The sequence below is a fragment of the Benincasa hispida genome, chromosome 6, assembly GCF_009727055.1.
Source record: "Benincasa hispida cultivar B227 chromosome 6, ASM972705v1, whole genome shotgun sequence".
NCBI classification, from domain to species: Eukaryota; Viridiplantae; Streptophyta; class Magnoliopsida; order Cucurbitales; family Cucurbitaceae; genus Benincasa; species Benincasa hispida.
In genome coordinates, this window is record NC_052354.1 from 27,637,972 (window position 1) to 27,657,621 (window position 19,650).

The following is a 19,650-nucleotide window of genomic DNA, read 5'->3' on the forward strand; positions in this document are numbered from 1 at the left end:
GGTACTAAGAGAAGACCCTTCTTGTTCTATTATTCAGCTTTCTTTTGGACTATGTGGTGCAAATGCAATAAGCATCTGTTCAGAGATCTTTTTTTCCAGTTTTGAGCATTTTTGGATTATCAACTTTGTTCCTACTGTTGTATTGGTGGCAAATCTAAGCCACATTTTAAACCAATTTGAGTCTTTCTTTTTCAGTTTCCAATTAAAATCTCTTTAGTAATCACCTTTTAGGTGCTTTGGGTCTCCCCTTTATTCATTATATTCAAGAAATGTTCCTTCAAAAAAAAAAAAAAAATCCCACCTCGACATCATTTTTCTCTTCATGAAGGCTTTCAAAGGAACATGATTTTATGCTTATTGCCATTTTACGTAATAATTTGTAAAGGAAAATGATTATTTGATAGAGTACATTTATTTATTTAACCTTTATTACTTTTTTGCGTTATTGAACGTTCTGTTTCTTATTGATAAAAATTCATGATTGTTGCAGCACTAGCTTTTCTATTAACATTTTTAATTGTATCTTTTCCAAGTAATTGTAAATTATTCCTTATTGATTTCAGATATTGGCAAATTCCCAAACCCTTGTCCGAAATTGCAAACGACCTATTGAGAAAAATCAAGGTGCATGCATATTACTTGCACACGACCTTGTAAAATTTAGTTCTGCTGGTTAATTTTGTGCCTTAAGGAATCTTTAAAAATGTGTTACTTCTCTTTATTTTGAATTTTGTTGCATAGCATATCTTCTCTCCACAGTTGCATTATTCTTGTTCCTATTTTGAAAGTTCCCTTATTGAAGGGAAATGTTTATTAATTGCTACTAGTATCTTTATACTATAAAAAAAAAATAAATAAAAAAATAAAAAATAAAATATAATAAATAAATAAATTGTTTAACTTTCACAGGCTTTGCCTTTGCGTCCGTGGTCTGAATCATGGAGAGAGGAACAGGAGGATTCTATTCATGTAATCGCTATGAAACTGCAAAGCAGGAGGGAAGTGGTATTGTTATAGTCCTTACTTTATAATTTGGACTGTTTAAGATTTTTTCTGATGGTACTCGTCATGTTAGTTATATTTCTTCATTATGTTTTCCTCCTTTTCCTGTTCATCAGTATGATATGCCGAGAAAGCGCAGAGAGATGGCAAGAATTTCTTTGGAGAGGTACAACTTCATTTTAGAAAGATGGGCTACCAACCAATCGGTATGCCTTTTTATTTCCTGAGACCTTTTGAACTTCTGTTCGTTTATTAGGTGCTGGTTATTCCCTCTTTCTAAATAGTAGTTTTCTTGTATTTATAATTTGTTTGAAGATTATTTCCTTAGTTTATGAGGCATTTATTCGATTTAAAAATCCAAATTTTTCTTTCTTATGATCAAGTAAGACAGAAATTATGCCTAAATTTCTTGACGAGCTGTAGAGCGCAAACCAGAGGGAAAAAAACATTAAAACTAATTCTAGTCCTTAGACCCAACCCTAACCATCATCAGTTTTGACATATGGTCAAAGTAAGCATAAGCTCAAATTGGCATAATGTGTATATCATCGATCAAAAGGTCTATGGTTTAATTCCCCAAACTCATGTTGAACTCAATAAACATATATACATATTGGCATGTATATATATATATATATTTGTGGGATTTTGTGATATGAGAAGATTGGCTACTGTATTGGAATAAAAATTGGCACATCTAAAAAATATGATCTTTTGTTGCTGGTTTGGGATGCTAAATCCATGGTTTGGACTTGGCTCATTAAATTCATGTGGGAAGAAACAGCAGTTGGAACTTTATGTGTTTACTCACATCAAAGAAATTACAAAAAGATGTGAATCAGATGTATTCAATTTTGGGCAGATCATTCATATTTAAAACACAAGTCAGTTTGTTTTTGGCATCGTTTCAAGTTTCATTTTCATTGAAGGCTCTAAAACTCTGAGTTTGCAAAGTTTGGCCCTTTGTTGGAAGTCGTTCTCCTTCCTTTAGCAGTTCCTTTCGCACATTTATGAAAGTTTGGAATCTTTTTGGTCTCTTGGGGATTGAATGCAGTGTTCTGTTCTTAGATAATTTTTGAATTCCTTGCTCTCTGGATCAATATTTGCTGAAATTGGTTCATGTTTGAGAAACTTTGCTCCATTCAATTAGGATTGGTCGGCGGATTTCATTTTAGATCTATCTGTTTCTCCAACCCTGTATCGCATTGCTTTATTTGCTCAATGGTTCGGTTTTGACCCATTGGGATGAGTTGCAGGTTCATGGCATGGCTACCTTAGTTAAATGGCTTAAACATGATGAGATTGTTGAAATTCTGCAAGCTGATGGGTATTTTAATGTGGGTTAGCAGTGAATGATGTTCCTTGAATTCAAAAGCGTTGAGTGTGTTGGATTCTATTAAGAGTATATGTATAGTATTAATATTAAATGTAATAGGTTTAGCTTATATTATTTAGATATTATTTAGTGTGTTTATTTTACATGTAAAAGCCCAATTGGGCGGCATGTTACTCTGTATTTAGGTTTCTTTCCTCTCATTGTTATATTGAGAAACCCTAAATCTAAATTTTCGGTGTATGCTAAGAATGAAAAAGTCAAAAGAATGATTGCATCTATTAATGAAGAAGGCGCGGCGCCCAACCTTTTTTTCTTTTTTGAAAAAAGATAACAATTCAATTATAATGTTGATCTAGGCCCAAAGTACAGAGGGCTTATACAATGAGCGATACAACCATGAAAGGACCAAAACGGATCCAATGGATCAGTAAGCGCCACTCGGCGAAATCTCAACTAGGTTGACACCCCTTAGCGTCCTCATCAACATCCAAGAAAAATAAAATTTAAAATTAAACTAGTAATATGGAATAGAACAAAAACACTACAAGCCCAAAAATGGCCCGAACACTGGGGGGAAACCAAAACAAGACAGTCTGAGAAAAAAAACCAAAGGAAAACAGCAGACTACTGACGAGGCTAAGAACACTGCTGGGAAGGGAGATTAACGCTCTCCAGTTGAGATTTGAAATCTGATATAACTGTAGCTATAAAAGGCTTGGAGAGGATACACCAAGAAGAGGATGCCGACGGGCGGATTCGGAGTGGTCTTGGCAACCAAGAGATTTTCATGAAAAACCTTTTTGATTTCTTTCAAACCAAAGTTCATGCCAAAGAGCTGAACTGCGTTAACCAAAAAGTAAACGGCTTGGATTATGGAGGTTTGCTTCCAACTAATAACTGCAATCACGTTTACCCCTGAAATCATTACTCATAACCCATGAAATTATTGAAGATGGACAGCAACCTTTTCCCAGCATCAAGCTGATAGGAACACAACAAAGAATAGGTGGAGAGAATCTTCAAAAGAATGAAGCACAAGGGCGATTAAAGGGAAAATATGCTGGATGAACAACCTTCCTTTGTAAAACCGAGGCTACATTTCAAGCTGTCCATAAAGCATTTATCCAGTACGAGATTATTAATCCTTCGAGGGCTTACTTGTCTTCCACAATGGCCGAGAAAAAGAGATTTGTCCAAAGGGGAAGTCGGCTTTGCCAATGGTCAAGCTACTGAAGCCATTTTGAAACAAGGTGATTTTGAAAAGACTTGGAATACGGGTATTTAAGGGGGAAAGGTGTAATTTAAGGAATTGACCGTGAAAAGACCCGAGGCTGAAATGGACGCACTCCCTTTATATAAATTCAACTGAAACTTCTCTTGCCTGCAAGAACCCAAGCAGCTCTTGGAAAAGAAAGCATCTCATTATCTTTAAGCAAACCGTGAAGGAAATCGACCGCAAGCGGCCAGTCGGACTGTTCCCAATGGTCAGCTACATGAACCATTTGGAACAAGGTGATTTTGAAAAAGACTTGGAAAATACGGTTAGTTTAAAGGGGTCACTCCTTCCCAAGGGCTCTAACCAAAACGCATCCGGGGCTTTGGGCCCCAATTTTTTCCCCAAAAGGCTTGAAAAGTGGCCAAAGACTTAATTTAGCCAGATTTACTGGACCACGGGCTTCTCAAACTTTTGCCCCCTTTACCTGCCGTGGCCAATTAAAAAGAATCCTTCTCTGTATGCTTCTGATTACTTGGCCCCAAAAAAAAACACTTCTCATTAAAGTATCTCCAGCCCATTTAGCAAGGATTGCTAAATTCATACTTTGAACCCACCAAGGCCGAGCCTCCAATCTGCCAAAGGCCTTTTGCACGAAGCCCACTTCCACCAGTTGATTTAGCTTGCTGCCATTATTTGTCCTTCCCAAAGAAAAGTTCCTTGTAATCCTCTCCAAACTTTGATTGCAACTCCTTCAGGTATAAAGGGAGTTTGGGAGATTTGACAAGACTGACATGCATAAGTGACTCTAACTCCTTTGATAGGTTGAAATGTTTTCCATTTGTCATATTTAGCTTGAAAATTGTGTCAATACCGTTTGCCAAAGGATTAGTTTTTCGGAGATTATCCACCTAAAGGCAGCCCTAGGTAGGAGAAGGGAAGGTGGTCAGTCCTTAAATTCAAAGATGCAGCTGTGGAAAATCAGCTCGTTTTCATCCACATTGATACATAAAGGGGCTGATTTTTCCCAATTCCACTTTTTGCCCTGAACAGTATTTCAAAAAACTTTCCACAGTTTTGCGTGAGTTTTGCAAGCTTTGATGCTGTCATTTTACTAAAAATAATAGAGGTATCGTCCGCAAAATTGGAGGATGGGAATCTGAATTTTATCTTTTGCCAAACAAAACTTCAATAAGACGCAGCTTGAGATGAGCTTGTTCACCAAATGCACTTAATACTTCACTAACCAAGAAGGAAAAGGAATGGTGAGAAGGATGCCTTGCCTCTGATACCTTCTTGTGGCAGCCATCCTTTCCCTTGTTCGACCATATGATGAAGACTGAAAACATGGGATTTTTAACGCATCCCATAATCACTCTATCCAATTTATGACTGAAATTTTTGTTGGTTCTCAACTCATTTTCTAAGGAACTCCCAATCAACGCGGTCGAAAGCCTTTTCCAAGTCAAGCTTGAGAATCCACCCCTTCTTCTTTTTCACTCTATATTCCTTCACTGCTTCATTAGCAATAAGAATGAGATCCAAAAATATTCGCTTCCTTCAAGAAGGCAACTATTTAGGAAGGGGCTATGAATACTAGGAATACAATTTTATTCTTCACCAGCAGACTTTGCAATGACCTTATATATCACATAGTTAAATTATTGCTGAAATCATAACGCATTGCTATTTTTCTCTTTTGAATTAGACAAATGAAAGTTTCTTTACAAGCGTTAAGCCTTATCATTCTTGTAGAATTTCCTCAAAGAGGAGTGTAAGCTTTTCCTTTATTCAGGTTCCAAAATTTCAACAAAAAACTCCATTAAGTGAAGCCGTCGGGCAGGTGCTTTACATCTTCCAGTTTTCTTATAGCTGCCTTTTATTTCTTCAATTGAGAAACTTGGCTTATAGGTTCAAATTCTGATTTGAGTTGATGCATGGGTAAGTCTAGGTTCAAAAGGGAATGTTGTCTCATCCTTGCGGGAATTTAAGGAAAATAGCTGCTATAAAATTCAGGATTAAGCCTTCAATTCTCTCTAAAAGATTTCGTTGGCACCCTTGATCATCTAATTAGTTCAGAAATTAAAGTTTCTTTCTCTTTTTTGCTGTAGGATTTATGGAAGAAGCTTGTATTTCATCTCCAACTTATCCAGTTCAAACTTACTTTTCTGAATTAGGTTAACTTCATCCAACCTATAAAAGGACATTTAAATCTGCTTTCAGAGTGGATCTAATTGCCATTCACTGCTAGAAAGGGATAGAACAATCAGCAAGAGCATCCCACTTTTCAATTTCTTCTAACAACCCCTCTTCTTTCCTTCCTTTGAGCTTCTTGGAATTTCGATTGCCACTCCTTGACTGTTGTTTTTTACCTTTTTCAGCTTTTGATTTAGGGAAAAAACCAGAGCTTCACTACTTAAACCAAGCTGCCTCAATGAGTTTTGACACATTACTTATTGTGAGTAGCCAGCTATTAGAAAATCTAAAAGGGGATGGACCCCAGCTGAAAGAACCGGCTTCTATTGTAAAATTATGGATAGTGATTTTAGGAGAAGGTTCGGACTTTGTCTATTAGCTCTAGATTTTTCAAACAGCTCTGTCCCATGCTTTAGAGATGAAAAAACGGTCTAATAGATCTTGAAGCTGAAACCCCTTCCCTAGACCAAGTAAAATGTAGCCATCTTCGACCTCCAAAAGATTGGCTTGGTCTATGAAGTTATTCATTTCCTCTTTCCCTTTAGTGCTTCGCCAAAGGAAAATCTCTCGTGAGCCCTCCTTGTAATATCCCTCGATAACCAAGCTTCATCCACAATAACTGAAAGATGATAGGAGTTCTGGGCCAAAACAAATTTTCTTCTTTGTAGTTCATTTGGCCCATAAACGTTAGTGATCCAGCAAGTCTTTTTACAAGCAGTGAAATGCATTTTACTAAACAAAGAATACCCTTCCTTTGGTTTCAACCCAACAGAAATAACTCTTATCCCGTAACGTCAGTTAAACCACCTTGAAAGTGAATGATTCCACAAATTCCCAACCTATTTCTTTGGTAGCTCCAAAAGGGATTTGATGAAGCTTGCTTCAAAACTCTCTTTCTTTGATTTCTTGAATTAAAAAAAAAAACTACTGTTTGGATTATGTTTCTTTGAAATCGCTTGAGGAGGCCAACCCTTTTATTAGCATCTTTTAGGCCTCTCGTGTTCCATGTCACAATTTTCATAATTATGGGACTAAATTTTTTGGTTGCAGCCTCAAAACAACCAACTGTCAATCCAGAATAAGTCTGCAATCAGTGACTATGGACTTTCAGATTGGGCTGGAGATCGCAAGGAATGGCTTGGAGAGATGGAGCCGACAACTAAAGCTTCCTTGAAGACTTTTCATCCCTTGTCTGGAACAAGGATTTAAGTCAGACATAAAAGGGTGGCTTCTTTACTTGAAATCCTCTGTAATTTCCCTCTGAAATATTCCAATAAACTTCTTCACTGCTCACACTAAGAGGAATCAATGAGGGCATCCCCTTTTTCTTTTGAATATGCACCCGAGGAGAGCTTTGGTGAGCCTCTCAGAGAAAGTTAACTCTGATTAGTAAGGAAAAACTGAAGTGTTCAAAGAGAGGAAGGAGAGAAGGAAGGGGGTTGACCTGATACTTTGGGACAAGGACCTTGGACTGAAGTGCATCTAGCTTCTAAGCAAGTCCGGATTTTGATTGGCCACTGGTTTTACTCTGAGTTTGCAATGACTTCTTGAAAGAATCCTTCACTGGCTTTCTTTCTGATGAAAATTGCTTTGAGAAGATTTAAAAAGGAAAGGGGATGTCTTTCTTTGGAGTGTCGTTTAGCCACAGATTTGCTAGGTCTTTGGCGTTGACTTACTGCAGGGAGGAAGATGTGGCACGAGAGAGGGGTGGGATTGCTTAAGGTGGGTGTTGAATCTGGCAGTGGCAGAGGAGCCAATTTTTTTACGGAAAAACAGGGGAAGAGGGCTTAATCAGGTTAGAGCAGGGAGAAGAGTGGAGCAGACTTAGGTGACGATTGGGCTTCCTTGGTGTTTTTGGGGTAAGTAAAAATGACTGCCGAGAACTAAAATTAGACTTTTCCCGGCCCCGCATAGTCCTAAAGACTTCTCTTTTTTTTTGTACGAACGACTGTTCGACTTCTAAAGGTATAATGCCGGCTGAACTACCTCCTTCCCCATCTCTCTCTTCTTAATTACTTGGGGTGCCTTTTCATATTTTTCATAAAAAGATCTGTGACTTTTCACCTCTTTCACAGGGGACTCTTTACCTTCTAATGCCTGTTCGACTTCTTCAGCTAAAAAAGAAGAATGAGTGGCTGATTTGTCTGTGTAACTTTCCAGAAAAGGTGACTTTTCACATTCCTTAGCAAAACTCGCATCTCTCTTTAGGGTTTGTGGCTTCAAGATAGACTTTTTTGAGGTCGGATTCGGGTTTCTTGAGAAACTCGGCTTGGATGAGAGGAGACAAGGAAGGACCAATTCTGAATAGTCCATATGGAAATTGACACCTTCATTCTTATATAACTTGATTCAACCGAACTAAGTCAATTGGATTAGAAAAGTCCTTAAAGAATAAATCTCAAAAGACTTGGAGGGAGCTTCTAAACATTCAATGTCATCAAAATTTAAGTAGAAATTGCCATGATTTTCATCCTTAATTTCAATAGTTTGCCGGCATGAAGCCACTGAGGTTTCATCTAACTTGAATTTTGGCTTCTAAACAATTAGTGAGTGTTGAGAGTTTCTGAAGCTATCGATTCCAGCCCCCAAAATAAGCACCTATGGCTTCAAACGTGTTTCTGCACCAATAGTCCAGTGGAAGATTCTTGATTGATAACCAGCCCCTAAATCCTTTCATTACTAAGGCTCTGCCATGCCTTTGACGAATTCCATTTTTCGAACATCAAAATGATAAGAACCAATAACTGCCACTTGCTCGGGTATAAAACCAGATCGTTCAGATCACCATTACTGACCTTAATTAAAGCTTATCTGCAAACAAGGATTTATAATGACAATGGAGTTGAAGGCCTCACTTAGCTCTTTTGCAATTTTCTTCCAATTGTTAAAAACCAGAAGTCTTGAGATGATCCATAAGCTACTAAAGTCTTCTTTGAATACTTCATGATCCTTTTGAATCCAAAAGGAGTTCTTGCTCTGTTTTGCCAACGCCTGAACAGGGACTTTTGATGCAAATCGACATTAAACTTGGGGCTTAGAAACCAAATGAGGGAGCTCCTTTCTCCCTTTTAACACTTCTGAATAACTTCTTTCTTGATGACCCAATAGGGGGGGCGCTGGCCGAGTGTTATTGACCTGAACTAACTCAGAAGGAGTTTAAGGAGGAAACTTACTTGTTGAACAGGGGCTCTTTGAAGATGTGTATGCTAGCTTCAATCATGTCCTTGAAGTCTTGCCGTCAGAATTTGTCATCACCATACGGAATGTGATGTTCTTTCTTCCCCTGAAGCTGGCCAAACTGCACACTCTACAAACCACTTATCTTTAGCTCGAAATTTGGCTAAACGAATGAAACTCTGGTCTACTCTTTCCTTTAGTAAAAAGAATTCAAATGTTGGGCCAAACAGAAGTCTTTTAAAGCTTCTTGAAGCCAGAGGGTTGAGGCCATTGAAAGGAACATGGTTTGGCCTCTTTTCAAATCTCCATGAGGAACCCGAGTCCCTCTTGCCACATACAAAAAAAGTGATCAAGAATGCTACAGCTTTTGATCTCCCTGGTAGAGAAGCGACAAACACAGAGCAAAGAAAGCCGGGGGAAGGAAAACCGTCAGAAAGTGAAAGAGAGGAGGGAAGCAGGAGGGAAAGGGGTGCGGTTAAGGTAGGAGACATGGTGAGTTCCGAGGGAAGAGGAGGGGGTGGAGGCTGAGTTGGGACACGGGAGGGAGAGGGAGGAGGGAGGGGAGAGAGACATTTTTGTTAAGAGGGTTGTTTATTGATCACAAAGTAGCTATTCAAAATTAGCAGGCAACCCAACCTCTTAATTTATAGGCAAGGGTGGTTACACAACTAGTACCGGTTAACAAGGTAGTCGGTCAACTAACAGAAATAACAAAAAATTAAAAAAAGAAAAGTAAAAACAAACTAAGTGTGCTAAACATAGATACATCATATTCTTTCCTCCCAAAAAAAAACTCGTCCTCGAGTTTGAGAATCAAATATAATGAAAGCACAGAAGAAAAACTATTTAAAGGATTAGTAGGTGCACCCAGATATTTCAACGAGGCTGACCCCCTAGCACCATCATCATATCTAAAATAGTGGTCAAGTTGCTAATTGAAAATCATCTGGAGATTGATATGGATGTAAGTTTGCAACACTGAAAACAGGGTTGATGTGTAAATCAGAAGGCAAGTCCAATCTATAGGCATTAGGTCCAAACACTTTGATGACTTTGAAAGGGCCAAGCTTTCTATTTTTAAGCTTGTTGTAAGTACCAGCTGGAAATCTACTTTTGTGAAGATGAACCATCACCAAGTCACCTTCTTGGAATTGTTGGATATGCCTATGTGCATCTGCTGCTTTTTTATATGAAGCATTTGCTTTTTCAATGTTTGCTTGGACATCTTGATGAAGTCGAACAATCTTTTCACCAGGGCTCCTCTTATAATGAGGGAGGGAGGTGTGGTAGGGAAGCTCTTGGAGTGAAATCTATTTGGCATTAAATATCACGTAGGGGAGGCAATGTTTTTGGGGGTTGAATGATGTTTGGGAATTCTGAGAACAGTTTTTGTACTTGCTCAGGGAGTTCTTTTTTGTTAATATGGTTTTCCCTTCTTGTTGCTATTAAGCCCCACATTATCTCCTCGTTTTGTTTTAGGAATTGACATTGAGGATGCAAAATAGTTGTTCTTTAGGAGCTTCGGATTTAGTTGATGTACTTGATGTCGAGAGTGGAAGGAGTACAATTTTCCTTCCATGCCAAGAGAACTCATACACATTTTCACGACCTTTGTGGATGGCTTGTATGTCATATTGCCATGGCCTATCGAGAAGAATGTGGCAGACGTCCATGTCCAAAACATCGCACACAATTTGATCATTATAACTATTGCCAACTGAGAATTGGATTGTACCAGTGTGAGATACCTGAGCCTCACCTTCCTTCTTGATCTAGCTGACCTTATATGGGTTTGGATGTGGTTCCATTTTTAGGTTCAGTGCTTGGACGAGCTTCTTAGATATCACGTTTTCAGAACTTCCATTGTCTATGATGACATTGCATATTTTTCCCTTCACTGGACATCTAGTCTTGAATAAGGGATGTTGTTCGTTGTGTGTTTCTGATTTTGGTGTGAGTACAATGCATTGAATAACACAACTTACTCTATCCCCTTTATCTGGCTCCAAAATATCTGTTTCATCATCTTCTTCAACTTCAGACGTCTGTTCTTGACAGTTTTCTTCATCTAAAATGGCCACTGTTTTGCGATCGGGACAATTGTTAGATAGGTGACCAGTCTTCCCACATCTAAAACACTTTACAAGCGCATGTCATCCATATTGATTAGGCTGTTTTTTGGCTGTTTCATTAGCTGTCCATTCCTTATTGGCTACTGCCTCATCCGCTTTTTGCCCTGGTATGTGTTCTTGCGTATTATTGAACTGAGTTTTAGCCAATGGTGTACCTCCTTTCTAGCATTACTTGTTGAAGAATCCCCTTGATTTCTTCGGTTGGTCCTTCTTGATTGAGTCATTCAATTCCTCAATTGTTTCAGCTAAAGATCATGTCTGTGAGGAAGCCTAAATGTTGAATCTTTACCTTTTCCTTGATGTCCGAGCGCAGAACACCCACAAATCTAGCTATCAAATGTTGTTCACTAATGTTGTTCACTTTCCGGTAGGTTTGTTCTAGCCCCCAATCGGTGGAAGATTTCTGTGTATTCAGCAATGGTTCTTGAACCTTGCCGCAAATTTTGATATTGATTGTAGAGTTTGTTCATAATTGGCTGGCAAGAAATGATATTTCATAAGGTGCTACAATCTTTCCCAACGGGTGATGGGGTTCTTTCCATTTGATAATCGATTAACTTCTAATTGCTCCTACCATGCCGAAGCACCTCCCATAATTTCAATGCTACAAGCTTTACCTTCTTGTGTTAGGGAATATTGGCATATTTAAAGAATCCTTCCATGTTCTTGATCCATTCCAAGAACTCTTCAATATCTCTTTTGCTATTGAAAGTGGGAATATCCAATTTTACCCTATATTCATTTGTCTTATTGTGCTGCCGCACCCCATTTGCCAACGTCCAAGCTGATCTTCATTCTCCCTCTCTTCCTCACTCGAGAAATCACTATCTTGTTGCGCTCTCCTCTGATAAGCTTGCATTCTTGGACTATCTTGATTGGAGGCAAGTAAATCTTGGACATTTCTTGGTTGATTATACTGTCGGCCGTTGATATTTTGTCTTTCTCGTGGTGGATTGACGGGTCTTGAAAGGTCTGTTTGAATTTGCGGCGGCTGTCTTCAGGCTTGCATATTGCCGGCAATCTCTCCCATCTTCAAGGTCATTCTCTCCAACAATCGGTGGATACCACCAATGGATTCTTCGACGGACAGCATGCATCTTGTTAAGGACCTAGGTGATAGAGCGGTGGATGTACCCGGCTCATTGTTTGTGGGCTCGGGATTATTGCCATTGGTAGGCTTTTTCCTACCATCAGCTCCAAAGATCTCGGCTCTGATGCCAAAGTGGTGTATGCTAAAGAATGAAAAAATCAAAAGCATCTTATTAAATGAAGAACCCAGCCTCTTAATTTATAGGCAAGGGTACACAGCTGGTTCCGGTTAACAAGTTAGCTGGTCAACTAACAGAAATAACAAAAAAATTTAAAAAAAAAAAAAAAGTAAAAACAATCTAAGTGTGCTAAACATAGATACATCAAATCTCCAATATTTCTCCATTTCTTTCTATTTCTCTCTAACTCTCTAAAATCAGACAGATTCATCTGCAAATTTTTCAATGAAGTCTTTGTCAAAGCATTTATTTGCATCCATGCCTTTAGACAGTTGTTTTTGGTGCTTTATGAAAATCTAAAGACCCAAAGCATATAAATGTTCTTATTTGGGTTATGGTGGGTAGTTGAACTGTTCAATTACTTTGCAAAGGAAGTTACGTTCACATTATCTCCATCTATTTGCCCCTTATTTTTGCCAATAGCGAGGATTTGCAGCACTTGTTTGATTGCACCTTCTTCCATCCTTGTTGGCATCATGTATTCTCGGTGTTTCATCTTCTGTAGGCCTTTTGCAGGTTTTTTAGTGAGAATATTGTTCAAGTTCTGGTTGGTTCTTCTCTGAAACTTAGTTATCAGATATTAGGGTCAAACGCAGTCAAAGCTATTCTGTCGAAGATTTTTTAGAAAGGAATAAAATAAATTTCATGATAAGTTTCTCACAAGGTTTCTTCATGATGTTTTCTATCCAAGCATTTTGCTGATTATTCTCTTCAAGATGTTTGTTTGAATTGAAACGCTTTTATTCTTCCAGCTTAATTATCCTTGTATTCTTCTTTTGTTGTGTTTTGTTTCGGTGTAATTTGAGTATTAGTCTCTTTTCATTTCTTTAGTAAAAATTCTTGTTTCTTAAAAAAGAAAAAAGAAAGAATGTTCTCGATCCAAATAATGCTATTAAGGAGGACTCGTCCATCCATGCAGTTATTAAATGGCAGTTCACCAAAGGGCATTTCAATTTTTGGGGGACCCAACTGTCATTCTTCTTCTTTTCTTCTTTTCTTTTTCTTTTTTTCTTTTTTTTTTTTTTTTCCTCAAGGTGATTTACATACGATCAAGGAGTTTTCTCAAATTCCTGTGTTTATTGATTCGTCTCAAAGTGATAACGATTTGAACAATCAATTTAACGAATTCTACACCCTTCACTTTTTGAAAAAGAAACAAAACTTTTCATTGACAAGAGGCTAATGCTTCAAAATAGAAGATTTTCAAAGAAACAAGAAAATGGAATAGAAGAAACAATCACGTTTGAGGAAGGGTACAAGTCGAATAAGATGAGAAGCCTACAACTAAGAAGCAGCAAACTGAGACAGAGCCTACAGCTGAGATGCCTCACACAAGAGATGGATGGGAATAAGTGGCTTTTCCACATTTCTTCTCAAAGTTCTTATGAACCATTGATATAATGAAAAGCGGTTATTGCTAAAAAAATATAAGGAAACAATATAAAAAAAATACATAACAATAATAAGACTATCCATCACTAGAGAAGAGGCTAGCTAGAGAGAATAAAAGCACCCCAGTTTGAACATATATCTCAAATAGAGAAATCAACAAATATCTTAGAAAGAGAACATCAAGTAAAGGCAAATATCCATGCAGCTTCAAAGCGATCGATCCATTTAAGGGAGTTATCATGGAAGACTCTTTCGTTTCTTTCAAACCAAATTTCAGCAAGTATGGCTTTAACAGCATTTGACCAAAGCAATTGAGATTGTGGCTTCAAGGAAGGACCAACTAAGACTTGAGTAACACTCTTTGAAGGATTCTGAAAAAGCCCACTTAAGATGGAAAACAGCAAACAACTTCTTCCAACAAGCCAGTGAAAAACAGCAGTCATCTAACAGGTTTATTGCTTCCTCCTAAATTTTTTGGTCCATCATCTTCTTCACCAATTATTGACTCTGATGTGGAAACAATAGTCAGTATAAGCAGTGAGAAACTTGAAATTGATCAGGAAGTTCATTATGAGGATGATCATTTGGAACAATCCTTTTCTCTGCATTTTTTATGAAGCTGTAGATCCTTCTTTGAAGTTTGTTGATGAACAGGTTACTGAAGAGCCTCCAGAAGAGTCCACTCCCTCAATTCCTCAAAAAGAATTCATATTTTTTTAAAAAAATTTACAGCCTTTGGATGTGTGCAATATCATCTTCCTCACCTCAGATCAAAGTTTAGTGGTTCTTTTTGGTTATTCCCTCAATGAAGATAATTTCATGGAGTAATAGAGGACTTGGGTTTCTTTGAAGCGATCGGTTTTAAAGAAATCACTTCCAAATCAGTGCCCATATTTGGTTTTAACTCCAGAAGATAAATATTGTAACCTTTGGCAGAAAGATGGTTAAATCTAATTGAACCTAGTTGGAAGGAAAATTAAGGGCATGAGAAAATCTAACAATCATATTGAAAATCTTGGTATGCTGAAACTGCCTCTATTCACATGGGCAAGGGTAGGAGATGCAGCTTCCCTCACTCATGATTTAACAGGTTATTTGTTTATAAGAAATGGGTCAATTTTTTTAACGATTTATTTTTTCCAAGACTAGCTTGTTTTTTCTCCTGATCGGTAGCCCAAGCTGATTGTTTGTCTGTAGGAATGAAGAATTTTGTCAAGAACTGCGTTTAGTACAACAATTTTGATCATAAAAGTAGCCTTTGATTTCCATCTCTACAGCAGGAAATGCATATTGAAAATTTCTATCCGTGGATTTATTTTTTGAGGAAAAGCTGCAATTTGGAGATTCCTGCCTATTTTTCACCTTAAGAAGTTTCTGAAGTTTTAGTTAGAGTGGAGCTCTTTTTGCAGCTTATTGGTTGTATTCTTGTTTGCTTTGTTACTTGTTCTTCATTGTTTTATCTTATATATATATATTTTTTTTTGGCTTCTTTCTTTCTGTTATGATAGTGGTCATCTTTAAAATCAAAGTTTTCCTTTAATTTATTGAATGCTATGCTTTCTTTGCTTGTTGATACATTGACTTGTTCGATGAATAGATTACTTAAGTAATTCCTTTCATAGTTTCAAATTCCTGAAATATTTTTAGTTATGCATAATTGAACTCATTATGTACTCACTATTCACATTTGGATTCGGTAGCATAACCATGGTTCATAACTGCAGTCTAGGCAAAAGGCGCTGGCAGATCTCCATCAAATGCAGACCGTGCATGTAAGTTGATGCATTGTTGAATTCTCACCATCGTGGATTAGTTAGCTATTGTTTTCTTAAATGGTTTTAAGCCTGCAATACTTATATTTTTATTTATCTCATCCACGTCCCAACATGCTTTTGTGCTAAGGAAAAATATGTGGAGTGAGTTATTGTTTTTCATTCAAACATCATTTTGCTCAAATTTGTCCCTTAACTTCATGTGTGCAAATTTTAAAGTCTTATAATGTGGTCATTATTTGAACTATTTGGAGAATGGTGAACATAAATAAACTATCAATATTAGAATCTTCAGGCTCCATAGGGTGGGCGGGATCTTTTAGTAGTTAAACTTGCAATATTATTCATAATGTGTACAAAAATTTATAGCTTTCTCCATGGATTAAAATTTCCAATCTGTTAATATTTCTTAGGTATTTTCATCTCTTTGATTATTTTTATTCAGGAATGCACAAGAGATGCATGAAAATTTTATTTTTGAGAAAATCTAGGAGATTCGGATACATAATCCATTTGAACCTATATAGACTTGTACTCTTCTACCGTGATTCTTGTCTATCCTGAAATTAGAAGACCATTGATTATATTTGATACCTTTTACAGAAGATGTTTAACCCTTCTCTCAACTTTGTTCTGCAAGCAACATTTCACAATTCTCGTCAACTATTCTATCAACGTAACAACTTAAACCTTCTATTGAAAATTGTTTGTGGTTTTGACTCTCTTAAATTAGCTCACAATACTGATGGATGCAAAAAATATGATGTAATCTCAAATATTCATCCCCTCACAAAAATTCATGAAATCGTCTTGAATTTTTGTACTTGTTTCATTCTCTCCATTCTGGACCACCTACGGCCAAGCCTTTAAGGTCTTTATTTATAATTGAGGCGATTTGGTTTAATGAAGAGAAGGGTCCTAATAATCTATCGAACATTTCGTAGGTGTACGTTAATTGGTACATATGAGGTCCTCAAGTTTTTCTGTATATTCAAATTTTTGGTACGTTTTTCATTTATTGAAAACAAAATAACCAAGCTTAAAAAAAGTCCACGTTTCCAGCAGAAGCAGAACAATATAATATAATTATCTTGAGCTTCAGTGCTTTATAGTTAAAGCCTAAGATTAATGCACTGTGGTTTCATTGTATGTGTGTGTCTATAGGTATAGATATGTATAGATTATTTTGATAGGAAACAACGATATGTTATTTTGATAGGAAACGGCGATATACATATAAAAAGATGAACAAAAGAACAACTTCGAGGCTGGGTAGAGGAAACCCCCTCTCAAATCTTCTTGACTAGTGCCTTCCAGCTGCTGATAATCATCAGGAGGTTGTGCACTTATAAAAGGAATTTAAACTGTAAAGAGGTCTACCAAGAACTCATATTTTGTACATAATTACAGTGTCAAAATGAGGAGAGTTGTTTTAAAAAGGTCTTATCATTTTGTTGGAGCCATAAGTGCCACAAATTAGATGTAGTAGCTAAGGCACCCAATGTCCTAGCCTTGCCCAGCATATTCAAACCGTGTTTTTGTATTGAAATTGATCTTTTACCATCTCTTGCAAGTTGCAAGTATCAATATGAAGCCTACTGCATTGCAATGTTATTAACGAAATCCTGTGGTTGTGAGGAAGACTTTAGAAGTACACGGGATTTTAGAAACCATTCAGTTAATGACCCAAAGTAGTTTAAGGCATGTTCAATAAAAAAGGAACTTTCTCGACCCAATCTATCATTTCATCCATGTCTTGGAAATATAGAAGATATCACTGACATAATTCTTGATGTTGTAGCTAGAAAAGTTAAGTGACATTCAATGCCAACCTGAGTCACAGCTAAAGTTCATAAGCGAAGCATGGCTACAGGTACATCCTTATGCTCTTCTTTAAATTGCTTATGTTCAGTATTTTTGAATTCCAACAAAAGTTGTGTTTCCAGATTGTTGAGTGTAGGCGAGTTCTTAAATGGACATATGCCTATGGATATTATCTACCAGAACGTGAACATGCCAAGAGACAATTCTTTGAATACTTGCAAGGTCCGTCTTTTTCTTCAAATTTTGAGATAGTATGGATCTCATTTAGTCAATTTCCATCACCTGATGGATTTAATGGTGGGGATGTTGATCCATTTCTCACACAGGTGAGGCTGAGGCTGGGTTGGAACGACTCCATCAATGTGCAGAAAAGGAGTTGCATGCTTACCTAAATGCTGCTGATGGTCCTTCAAAAGACTTCAATGAGTTCCGTACCAAACTTGCTGGACTAACCAGGTGATTCTCGTTGCTGTAACAGTTCTTTTGATACAGTTGAGCCTCAAACTTTCCAAATAATATGATGAGATTGGATGTTGTATCCATAGTGTAATGTTTGTTGGGATTTAGGATTAGGAGGGGTAAATGCTGTATGTGAGGATAAGATATCAATTGAATTACCAAAGTGAGTTTGATGATCCAAGAGATCAGAGGTTCAATCCCCCACCCACCCTGTGGTGTACTAAAAAAATATTAATAGAATTTACAAAGGTTAGTAGAGGTTGCAAGGTTGAAGCTCAAGTTAGATAACTGTTTGGGGGTAATATTTCCACTTCTGGAAGAACTTCCCTCCAATGATATTCAGCTCTATCGATAGCGATATGCAATGTCATAACTTTTCCTATTATTGACTTTTTCGAGTGATTGCAATAACAGTGTAACTCGGAATTACTTCGAGAATTTAGTACGTGCACTTGAAAATGGTCTGTCAGATGTGGATTCCCATGGTACCTGCAGCAAAACAGCAAGCTCAAAAAGTTCTGGTGGCTGTAGGAGTAAAGGTGGGAAAGGGAAGAGTGCATTCAGAGCTAGCGGTTCGAGTCGAAACATTGACGATACTGACCATTGGTCTTGTGAACATTGCACCTTTGCAAATCTCAAGTCAGCTACTTTCTGCCAGATATGCCAGCAACGGCGATAACCATATTCAACCATTGGAAATCCAACTTAGATGATGGCGTTTCCTTCCATCATCTGTTCTTGCTGGTCGGAATGCTCTAAGTGCATAATTTGGCTTTCAGAAGGAAACGAATCATTTATCACATTAGTTCAAGTCATTGAATTCCGCACTGGCACCATTGGACCAAGGCATAGGAGCGTTTGAGAAACTAAATATCAGCTGTATATATTTCCTACTCTTTGATTGTATTACTGTCATTCATAGTATGTTATAACAGTATACCCAATGCATATGCATGTTTAATCATCTGACCATTTCTTGTGATAGTGTATTTTACTAATACATAATACACATAAATATATATCTGTATCGAGCATTAGATGTGACAGGCTGAGTCAATAAGGTGGCATTATTAACTGTTGTAAGAATGATTTCAATATTCTACCGTCCATTTATACTCGAGAAATCTTAACTTTATAAATCTAAGTAGTTAATTTCTTTTCTGTAAGCCATTTAATCCTATTATCTTTTCACAATCATCATATTCAAGAAATCTAACTTAAAAAATACGAATATGTTGATCACACGAGAGATATTCAATTAATGAATTTGTACATGTTTTAACCGTGACATATTTGGAATCAAGCTTTTCTAAGTCATTCGGTATATGTTCAAAATTTTCAAATAACACATCATAAGAGTTACTAGAGTTGCATTAACATTTTGTTCATCAACCTTATCACTATGGTTTGTCAAATAAATTTCTCATTTCTTTATCCTCACTTGCACTTTCACTTTCATTCCAAGTAGCTCTCATTGACTTCTTTCTTGAATTCTTTTAGATGATTTGAGGAGAGGATAATTTGTTTTCATATGATTTGGCCTCTTTCATATCTTTTTTTACACCTCCTTTCACCTTTTGTCTCTCTTCTAAGTTGATAAATGTTTCTTGAGTTGTTTCTTACTTCTGGGAAAGATTTTATAGTTATGGTAAAGATGAGCAACATCATCATTATCAGGGGTATCCTCATCTTATAAGTCATCTTCCAAGATGGTCTTCTCTGTAATATTCTTCTACTATTCAGATTTAGCTTTAAGTGCTTTATGAAGATTGGTGAGATCTATTGGTTTGTGGATTGTCGTTATCTTTGCTTCGAACCTTTTCTGAGGTTGTATATTCTTTACAAAAATTCTTTAAAGTATTTATAATTCGGTAAATGT

The 19,650-nt window shown here is 37.0% G+C and overlaps 1 protein-coding gene and 1 pseudogene across 1 annotated transcript in view; one reads left to right on the forward strand and one right to left on the reverse strand.

The window, feature by feature from the left end:
• LOC120079184 (probable GTP-binding protein OBGM, mitochondrial) overlaps positions 1–364 on the reverse strand; it is a 2,415-nt gene extending 2,051 nt beyond the window's left edge. The window contains exon 1 of the mRNA XM_039033352.1: positions 302–364. Within this exon, the coding sequence (XP_038889280.1) occupies positions 302–364 (63 nt within the window). The remainder of the gene's footprint in view (positions 1–301) is intronic.
• A 113-nt stretch (positions 365–477) lies between these two features.
• LOC120079185 lies at positions 478–18,891 on the forward strand (annotated as a pseudogene).
• The last annotated feature ends 759 nt before the right edge of the window (positions 18,892–19,650 follow it).